Source organism: Gossypium hirsutum, chromosome A03 (assembly GCF_007990345.1).
Source record: "Gossypium hirsutum isolate 1008001.06 chromosome A03, Gossypium_hirsutum_v2.1, whole genome shotgun sequence".
NCBI classification, from domain to species: domain Eukaryota; kingdom Viridiplantae; phylum Streptophyta; class Magnoliopsida; order Malvales; family Malvaceae; genus Gossypium; species Gossypium hirsutum.
This window is the reverse complement of record NC_053426.1, coordinates 98,444,393-98,453,317: the sequence shown is the minus strand read 5'-3', so window position 1 is coordinate 98,453,317 and position 8,925 is coordinate 98,444,393. Positions and strand designations below refer to the sequence as shown.

Here is an 8,925-nt window from a genome sequence, read left to right as displayed (position 1 = left end):
AAGTATTAGTTAAACATTAAATAACTAGCAAGCCAATATTTGATTTTATTTTGCTTTGCGTGAAAAAATATTGAAAACAATATACAAATGGTATTAATGTAATTAATGAATATTATTATTGAACCAATTTGTTTGAAAGTTACAAGTATACATAGAAGAAAATAGTACACCTAGGGCACCTGATCCAACACAGCTTGTATTTCTTCTTGATGTTTGCAAGAAGCATCAACAGAATTGATAATGAAACTCAAATTATTAAAATACTTGTGAAAAAAATGTACTTCTCTGGATGTAGTAACAAGAACCAATTGTAGGCGATGAGCTAAACAATGCACATAATAAGCTAAAGGACAATAATTGGGAAATAATTCTTGCAGTCCTTTCCATTCCCCGTGCATATTTCTAGCCCTATCGTAATCTTTACCACGAGCATTCTGAACATCAAGATTATGATGAGAGAGAATAGAACATATTTCATTCTTAAGAGTTAATCATGATATATTTTTAACATGAGCAAGGTCAAAGAACATGCAAAATCAACTTTTGAATTGGAACGATATACTTAGTGGTTTTAAGAGCATTTTCCAACACAATATTCTTAGTCACCATTATAGGAAGCTAAAAGTTGAATCTAGTAAATAATATTACCACAATTTTTTGAACCAAGTGTCTCAACTTGAAATGCAAGCCATCGAACAATATCTACAGAAGTCTTAACTCGTAACTATTATTCAATATTTGTTGCAAACTTTGTTGATGCATTACCTTATCAATATGCCCATATTCTTTCATCAAATCCACACAAGATATCATGGCATTATTATGTGGTGAACAAGGATAATCTCCAATGTGGTTAGGAAATGCACCAAAGGCGGACTATTGCATGACCCACGAACTCGTATGGATTGATTGAATCAAGAAAAAAAAATCAGTTGAACTAGCAATTGAACCGATTTTTATAATATTATTTTTTATTTTCAATATTTTATTTGCTTTAAACTGGTCAGACCGGTTATTTTGGGAACCAATTAGTCAGAGTAGTTAGAAATCGATTCAATCAATCTCTTAACTTGGTTCAACTAGTCTGTATTGATTCGTTGATCAATCGATTTTTTACCTCTTAACAGATCGATACCCCAATTAATTCCCAGTCCAACCGACCGATATGGTCTGGTTTTGATAACTTTGAATTTTGAGAATTTTTATATTTTAAAATTTTGAGATTTTTTTTTTGAATTTTAAATTTTTATTTTATTTTTAAAAAAATTATATATTTTTTAAACTTTTATGCTTTTTATTTAAAATATGAAGAAAAATAATTTTTACTTTTTTTAAATAAAAAAATTTATATACTTTTAAAGAGTAAGAATCAATTTCACAAAAAAAACAGTAAATATTGAGTACTAAAAAAATATTTTACTTTTGACATTAACTTCAACAGTAATAGACGGGAAAACCAAAATATTTAAATAAAAAAATACAAACACTTAAAAGTCTAAAAATTAAAATATAAAAACTAAAATTTTTGATAGATTTAAAAAAAGAAAAAGAAAAACCATTATGAGATGAAAGGAAATTAAATGATTAGAAAATATTCAATAAGAACACATTTAACTCGGGAGAAATCCTAAACCTGTTAGTGGTCTTAATTAAAAAATCGTGATGTAATAAATTTCAACTGCAGCCTCCATTCACAATGGAATGTTGGTGGAAAATAAAGTATTCATTAAAGTAATGATAATTTTAATTTAATTTAATTATATGTAAATAAATCTCACCTCCAAAATTTAATAATGGCGTTATCTTAAAAAAAAATAAAAAAAAACTCTAAACCCTTTTTAAGTTTATATTATGATTTAAATATTTAATCCAAAATTTAAATTTAGAAAAGTCAGCCTTTTATAAAAATATAAAATCAATACAAATAATTTTATGAAAAAGCTCAATCTCACATCATGATCATATTCCTCTTTTATTATTATTACTTTTACATGCACTCTTAGTATAAACTGGTTTATTGAATGCTACTTCCAACTATGGAACCCTATGGTGAGAAATCAAAATGAAACAACAAATTTATTTCCTACTTAACACCATTATTCACTTATCTTACAACATAGCTATGGCTTCTAAGTTCCAACTTTTTACAGCTAGACTAGACATCCCTCGGCGGTGAAACCCGATACGTCCATCCATACCTCGTTTATGCGCCCAGTGCGATGTTTTGAAGCATTGTACTGTGCAATGCTGTAGTTATAATACAGGTTATTTTCCACTGCTTGCATTAACGCTGGCAAACGTTTTGTAAGGCTTGAAACCAGAGCATCTTTTTCTTTCTCCACGTTGTCGTCATTAGCATATCCCGGAAACTTTCTCACCGCAATACACTGACTCTTCCATTTGTCCAACTGCAAATTCAATTCAGCGGAGGGCTGCGGAGGGGACTTGTATTTATATTCTGAAGGCAAGTAATACCTTACGGTATATAAGGAAGACGATGACCCATGGTGCGAAGGGCTAATGCTGGTTAAGACGGGCTTAGTCATGGAGAAATGGGTGGAGTTAAGGTTTGCCCCATGAAGATACTGATACAACCTGAACCAAAAGCAATAGAACAAAATTAAGGTAAGAAGTTGATGAACGTCCCAGCTTCGGTAGAGAAAATTATATGGGAATATAGGAGAGGGAAACCTGTGGAAGCCATCTCTGGTGGAGTTTAGAAAGGAAGTTCCATGGACAAGAGCTGACATCCAGGAGATTTCCTTATATAATCTTATTTCAAAATCAGATTCTAAGTGTACCACACTGTATGATGGGGATTCAAAGGTGTAAGCAGCTGAAAGAACCAATAACTTACCTGCACTTAGATAACTTATGGTAGCCGCCATTGTCACTACCAAGAGAAGCAACTTCTCCATTTCCTTTCCCTATTTTGCTTGATGTTGTCTAACAAGAGTGGCATAGGTCTGGATTATATAACCAACAAAATTTCACTTGAATGTCGGTTTTATCCTTTCTTTTTCGCTGCTATTTCACATTGACATGTAACAACAATATCAAAGATAAAAGGCGAAGCTGGAAATATCACTAAATGTCAGGATGTACATATAAAATAGGCATATTTAAAACTTTTGGATTGTTAACTTATTGCAATAAAATTTGGTTAAATGGTCGTTTGTAAGTCTTTTATCTAGACTTAAATCTATTGAATATGTATAAATATTTTCCCCACTCACAAACAATTTCTTTGTTTTGCACCACTCACTCTATAAACATCCTTTGTATAATCCATGGAATCATCATCCTTGATTGCCGAGATATGATTCCAAAATACTTCAGTATCCTAACCTGACTTAGATACATCTTACAATGTGACCTTCAATATATTTATGCTCTAATTTTGTCATTTTCATACAAAAATTCTAACCACTCATTTTTTTTTTAATTTAATCTTTATTTTGCGGCCGATTTTCAGACTGATTACTGATTATTGGTCGCGGTTTCTACAATATTTTCTTTTCTTTATAATTTTATTTTGTATCTAATTTTAGTCTACATTATGCAGTTTTGTCACTAGTTTTATAATTTTATTTTGTCTATATTTTTCATAGTTTTTATTTTATCCCGTCTACTTCTTTTAAAAAATATATATAATTTTTAGTCATTTTTGGTGTATATATATGATATTTATCAATATAATTGTGCCACCAAATTTATTAGAAATTGTTCTCAAAAGGCTTTATCATAATAGATTATAGTAGTACTGATAGATTAGAAATAATGAGAGGAGGATAGGCTATTTAAAACTTGGCTTTTTGTGCATCATTGATGCAATGGTTCTTTTTGGGGCTTTTGGTAGTTTTTCTTGGTTGATTGGTATTCATCGTCAAGTGAATTTGATGATGGTGAAACTAAGATGCAAATATTAGTGATTTGATTAAGTTGATGAGTTTTTTTTATTTGTTTTTGAATTATTTTAATATTGCAATTATTGTCATTTTTTTTTTAAATTATTCTACTGACATGACATTTGTGTATATATTTATAGTGGTATATTTCTGGTTTATATTATATATCATTTCTTTGTATTATTTTTGTTAATGGTTTTTATTGATTAATGATGTTAAAAAATAAAAAAAAAAAAAAACATTTCCTCTACTAATATCCAAAATAGGGCCCCATTTGATCTTTCCTTTTGCTGTTATTTCACATTACGCATATAGCAGCTGCATTCTGCAGAGAGATGGCACCTGGAACTCTTCAAACCATGACAAGTGAAATAAGGCAGACAAAGAGAATCAAGTTGTGATTTCAAGCCATTAATTAATCAAAACCATTAGTGGCCTCTGGTTTACTCACTTTCACTCCACCACTTCACAAAAATTTAAGCAACTCACCAAATTGTAGTCCTTCTCTAATAATTGAAGGTCCTAATTCATTTTTAAAAATTAGGCAAAATAAATAACCCCAAGTTGAGCAATTATGAGGGAGTTGATTAGCCATTTTTAGTAGGCTACTAGGAATAAAAACATTTGAAAACCCCCAATTTGGTTAGATATGACCAACCGAAATCTCTAAATAATTATATTTTTGGGATTTTTCTATGGGAATATTGGACAAAAGTGATCAACATTTTATAGATGCAGTCAACAGAAGGAAAGCTTGGATTCATAAAACTAGTGGCGAAAGAAAAGTGCTGTTATTAATGTATGCTAATTAATATAAATTATCTCTTATTAGTGGAAGTTTTTATGGAGGACATAATAAATGAATAAAGAAGCTACTTACCACATATTGTACAAGTCCAAGCTGAAAAGTGAGCGCTCATCGAAATAAGGATTAATTCCATTGGTAATGATTACTCTCAACGGAATTATAGTTTTTTAATTTTAAGTAACTATTTTCTCTAATATTAGTTTTCTGATTTTATATATTTACAGCATGTTTGGTTGGGTGTATTGGCATAGCCAATACACCCCTAATCGGTGGGGCCTACTTAAGACGCCTCTATGCCATTGTTTGGTTCGTGGTTTTTCTATTACGGCTGTAATACGGGACTAACTTAATCGGTGAAATCCACCGATTTCTAATACACCCCATTTGCTCAGATTAGGCTCCGCATAGGTTTACCATCCCTGTTATACCCTCCCATCTGCTTCCCCGTTTCTCTTCTGTTCCTTCTAACCTCTGCCGAATTCGTTGTTGGCAAGTTAATCCCCTCCAGATTTGTTTCACTCTGCTGATTCTGCATGTAATCGGTTTCCCCTTTTCTGATTATTTTTTTTTGCGATGGAAAAACCAAGGAAATAGGGATTTCGTCTTCATTGAATTTCATTCAATCTAAATCTGGAAAAAATTCTAGGATTATTTTGGTAAAAATGGAGTTCACTGAAGCTTATAAACAAACGGGTCCTTGCTGTTTTTCACCGAATGCTCGTTACATTGCGGTTGCTGTCGATTACCGTCTTATGATTCGGGATACACTCTCCTTCAAGGTACAGTATTTTCAATTTTTCCTTCTTTTTCTTCTAATTCCCAATTCATTTGCTTTCTTTGTTTGCTGATGAAATGCGAGGAAGGAGAGGACTGATATGATAAAATGCGTTTCTCTTTTTCTTTTGGGTGCGTTTTGATTTGGTTTTTTTGAATGAATTGTATGCTTGATTCAAATTTTAGTTATGTAGATTCACCTCATTTTAGTTTCTGATTAGATCTTCTTGTGCTTATTTAGACAACATTTTAGTCAGATTCGATTACTAATGCTTCCTATTTGCTTTGTATTGCTTCACTCTTTAGACCAAGCTAATAGATTTGATCTTTGTTCTGTTTCTTTGGGCATTGTGTCTGTTGTGAAATCACAAACTATTTGAGCAAAATTTATCTTTTAGCATTGAAACACTCCTCTCAATGAAAAAAACTTGCAAATTAATTATGAATTTGCCTAAGCATTTATTGTCATGCAAAGGTCATTTTTGAGGTTCACAGCTTACATTTCCTGTATTTCCAAACGGTAAATTTACTCAAATTGCTGCAGGTTGTGCAGTTGTTTTCTTGCTTGGACAAGATAAGCTATATTGAATGGGCACTTGATTCTGAGTACATTCTTTGTGGTCTCTATAAAAGACCCATGATACAGGCATGGTCACTCACCCAACCCGAATGGACATGCAAAATAGATGAAGGTCCTGCTGGTATTGCTTATGCAAGATGGAGCCCAGATAGCCGTCACATACTGACCACCTCGGAGTTGGCAGGAGGTAGATGAGCCGTTGCAACTTGATATGTCTGGATTATGTTTGGACGATGACTTTATGGGAGGCTCTGGTAAGGATAGTGAGATTCTATATCTCTTATTATTGACTTTTCATTAATTTGATGTACTGCTTGATTGAAATTGTGCTCGACTGTTTAGGACCTGAGTGCTCTGTTCTTTTGTATACAGTTTATTAAGCTTAAATGCTGTTGCATGCCTGCCTTTCCAGTCATTTTCAATACGTGAATTGCAGCCCATCAGTTATTTAATATGGTTCATATGCCCCACTAACAGATGCCCCAGGCGGACACTTCAAAGTTAGATACGAGGTTATGAAAGTACCAATTACTTTTCCCTTCCAAAAGCCTCCTGCAGACAAACCTAACCCTAAACAAGGAATTGGTAAGTCTTACCGAATTGATGTAGATTTACTAAACGTTTTATGTTTTTCATACCATATAATAAGTGACACAAAATATGAGTGCAAAGAATTTAGTATGCTCTATTTCTAATTAGCACAATGATCTTGCAGTACATTTTATTTTATTCGAGAAATATTGTTTAATTTGAAAATAATCTCTCTCCTTTCCACGTTACCCCTACCACTAGACGTGTCAGCCCTTTTGCTTGATGAATGCCCTTGGTGACTATTAAAGCATCCGATTTAAATCCAATTTCCAATGACTGGCAAGGCCAAACTTAATATAGGACCATAGGAAACCTAATACTTTTTAGAATGTGGGATAGTACCACCTATGTCACTACTCGATTTGCCGGACGTGTGTCATATTTTAGAATTGTCCTATTCATCTAGTAGATCATTGTTATTCATTCTATAGTTGATGTCAGTATTCATGTCTGTGGAAGAAATGATTAGAAGAGTTAATTATAACAAGAGAAATGGAAATAAGGTACAATTCACTGCGTTAAAAACAGTACCTTTTCGTTGAACAAAACTCCACCAGTAGGGTTATATTTGTTGATAGATTTATGGATGAATGCCTTCAAGTCTGGACTGTTTTCTATCTCAAGAATCTTTAAGGCTGGGAAGTCAACAGTATAATCTTCATGGAAAAATCCAATGAGTTTCTGAAGATCTTTCAATTTGAGGGAGTTCAATCGAGGGAAGCAAATTAATCCTCTGTTTTAGAATGTTTCTTCGATCTGCTTCTCCATTGATATTATCTCCTGCATGCATTTGCATTCACTTACTTCCAAGAAAATTGATGGTAATTTGAATTACGAAATAGATTCAGTTTAAATAGTTTCTTGGTTTGCACGTTGAAGGAAATTGGGTTCTTTTCTTGGAGCATTTGTGATTTACTTTTGTAATACTTGTTGTAAATCTGTTCATAAGGAACTCATAAATGCTATGGCATTTACAACAATTTTCATAAGTTGTTCATAAGGATGAGGATGCCAAGGTTTTAGGAGTTTTCTAGGGGGATTCACTGCAGTTGAATTTCTGTTAAAAGATACAGCATTCTTTGGAATTTGAACTGGTTGCCTCTGTTTGCTTAAATGGATTGACCTAATGTTTCCCCCTGATTGTTGTAGATATGGAGAACAGTGCTGTTGCTGCCTTTTAAGCTCATTACAGTATTCTTGCATGAAGCAAGTCATGCAATTGCCTGCAAACTTACCTGTGGTCATGTAAGAAAGCCCTTTCCTTTATCACATGTCATATGAAGGGTTTAAACATGTCTTTAATGTGACCATTAGATTTTGGCTGCATAATTTTTCTACTAACCCATCTTGCTGGTTTTAGTCTTTGGATTATGGTCTGCTCAATTATCAATGTTCCTTTATCAGCCAACTAGTCTAGTTGAAGTCCTATAGGTGTTATTTGGAGATGTGCGTGTAAGAAGTGACTATTTTTAATGTGGCAGGCACTTGTTGATGTCCCGGATATGGTAAGAGGCCAAATGAACTTCAAGAGGCTTACATTGACAGATATCACAATTGACATTCTACGTGTTCCCAAGAACAAATGGGTTGATCGAAGCTATGGAGAAGGCTGGTAAGGACGACGACAGCTTTCACCAGCATTTGTAATGTTATTTCTTGAAGATATGTTTTCTTTCTTATCACTCTTATGTTAACTTATAGATGTTAAGAACAAATGGGAAAGTAGCTCGTGGGGTAGAAAGTTGATTGTCCAGAAGAGAAGAGCATCTCTCAACGACTTTGATAGGTTCAAGCTTATGTTGGCTAAGATCAAGGTCAGTTTCCGATACACCCCCTATTGTGTCTACCCGTTTTATACCAGAGTTCTTTTCTTGAAAGCACTTCCTCAAAACTTCAATCGAAGCTTGACGAGCTGTAATACGGTTTTGCAGAGGTCTGGAGTCATCAAGCAAGAACTTGCTAAGCTGAAAAAGGAGAATGCACCTTGAATTTGATATTGAATCATGGATTTTTGTTAGTTTTTGTCATCAAACATTCTGCAGGTTGTTCTTTTTTGTAATTTTTTCTTTTATTTACAAATGATTAAAAAGATTAAAGATCAGTTGAGAGATCTTTGTTTGCTATATTACATATTTTATAGTGAGTTTAATAGCAGGATATTGCTTTGCTTGCTGCAATTTTTCGTATCAAAATTCTGGTATTTATTTATATTCCCTTTATAGCATAATGAAAAATAAGACACTTAAGCTGTTTAAGTTTATAAG

At 32.9% G+C, this 8,925-nt stretch overlaps 2 protein-coding genes across 5 annotated transcripts; one reads left to right on the top strand and one right to left on the bottom strand.

The window, feature by feature from the left end:
- Positions 1-2,050: 2,050 nt before the first annotated feature.
- LOC107888081 (uncharacterized) lies at positions 2,051-3,091 on the bottom strand. 2 transcript variants are annotated; one of them, XM_016812244.2, is made up of 3 exons: positions 2,858-3,091; positions 2,692-2,743; positions 2,051-2,595 (listed from the first exon to the last, which is right to left on the bottom strand). In XM_016812244.2, the coding sequence occupies exons 1-3, from the start codon at positions 2,916-2,918 to the stop codon at positions 2,151-2,153; spliced, it is 558 nt and encodes a 185-aa protein (XP_016667733.1). In that variant the 5' UTR covers positions 2,919-3,091; the 3' UTR covers positions 2,051-2,150. The 2 variants fall into 2 exon arrangements, with proteins under 2 accessions (XP_016667733.1, XP_016667732.1); XM_016812243.2 differs by having other exon boundaries at positions 2,692-3,086.
- A 2,150-nt stretch (positions 3,092-5,241) lies between these two features.
- On the top strand, positions 5,242-8,838 carry LOC121220202 (WD repeat-containing protein WRAP73). Of its 3 annotated transcripts, none has more exons than XR_005917374.1 (7): positions 5,242-5,495; positions 6,035-6,324; positions 6,548-6,655; positions 7,811-7,906; positions 8,143-8,273; positions 8,363-8,475; positions 8,593-8,838. XR_005917374.1 is itself a non-coding variant. In XM_041099533.1 (3 exons), exons 1-2 carry the CDS (start codon positions 5,379-5,381, stop codon positions 6,263-6,265), a joined length of 348 nt encoding a protein of 115 aa, XP_040955467.1. In that variant the 5' UTR covers positions 5,242-5,378; the 3' UTR covers positions 6,266-6,324; positions 6,548-6,776. The 3 variants fall into 3 exon arrangements, 1 of the variants encoding a protein (XP_040955467.1); XR_005917376.1 differs by having other exon boundaries at positions 6,443-6,655; XM_041099533.1 differs by lacking the exons at positions 7,811-7,906; positions 8,143-8,273; positions 8,363-8,475; positions 8,593-8,838 and having other exon boundaries at positions 6,548-6,776.
- Positions 8,839-8,925: the final 87 nt, after the last annotated feature.